General features: G+C 32.2%; 1 protein-coding gene across 1 annotated transcript in view; it reads left to right on the forward strand.

Annotated features, from left to right (window-relative positions):
* The first annotated feature begins 6 nt into the window (after positions 1-6).
* The window catches only part of rnh1 (ribonuclease H1), a 7,247-nt gene continuing 6,155 nt past the window's right edge, over positions 7-1,098 (forward strand). The window contains exon 1 of the mRNA XM_018028266.1: positions 7-157. Within this exon, the coding sequence (XP_017883755.1) occupies positions 57-157 (101 nt within the window). The 5' untranslated portion in view covers positions 7-56. The remainder of the gene's footprint in view (positions 158-1,098) is intronic.

Raw genomic sequence — 1,098 nt, forward strand, 5'->3', positions numbered from 1 at the left:
GTGATTAGTGTAAACTGGTGTAAACACTCGCGTAGCTGCTGTTAATATTATTATAAATGACAACAGTTTTATGCAGCTCTCTTTATAAGAGATTAACCATGGCACCACAATTTTATGCGGTAGCCAGAGGACGAAAACCTGGAATTTATAACACTTGGTATGAATTCAAACTCTTTTGTTTACATTATGAATACAGGCAATTGAGACATTCACGAAAATCTTCGTGCATCCCATAAGAATGTAATTTTCAAGAAAATAAACAAGAATTTGTATAATATCATATTTACTTATTAACATGTGAGATAATATTAACTATGGCAACGACTGTTAACGAATAAATATTATTGTTTATTTTCTTGAAATATTAGGTTAGAAAATAAGTTCGTTCACTCTTTGCTTCGGCGAAGGAGAGTAATTTAATCGATGTCAAGGCTGTTATCAATAGAAATTCATCCTAATCGTAATGTTATACACGTAAATATTTTTATGTTACTATGCACCTAAAAATGTCTCATCCGTAAACATGTACCTAAGCTGCTTCATCCTTTATCTAAATCAATATAGTCCGGGCGCTCGTAACACAAAAAAATGGAACAATTTCTTACAGTCTGCCATTGATAGGGGAAATATTTACAGCCACAAGCTGTAGATAGATGTACTTAAAAATCTTCGTTACGTGTTAGTGCATACTTAAACATTAACTTTAGTTAGCAAAAAGAAAGATAGTTTCTTGAAACAACTTTCAAACAGTCTGTCATTTATTTGAGCACAAGGCAAGATTGCGCAATCTATGAAAAGCTTATTGGCAGATGGTTTTCTCCAGTACAAGAATAAAGCGTACTTATGTTAGTTAGCAATTAAATCGTATAACTAAGAACAATTTTTTACAATCTGCCAAGCACAATTTAGGCTAATGTTAGCGTAAAGTTGACGAAATTTCACAAGGCAGACTGTTTGAAAGTTGTTTCAAGAAACTACTTTCTTTTTGCTAACTAAAGTTAATGTTTAAGTATGCATTAACACGTAACGAAGATTTTTAAGTACATCTATCTACAGCTTGTGGCTGTAAATATTTCCCCTATCAATGGCAGACTATAA

This window comes from Ceratina calcarata, unplaced genomic scaffold (genome assembly GCF_001652005.2).
Source record: "Ceratina calcarata isolate Rehan_Ccalc_2016 unplaced genomic scaffold, ASM165200v1 scaffold444.2, whole genome shotgun sequence".
Taxonomy (NCBI): domain Eukaryota; kingdom Metazoa; phylum Arthropoda; class Insecta; order Hymenoptera; family Apidae; genus Ceratina; species Ceratina calcarata.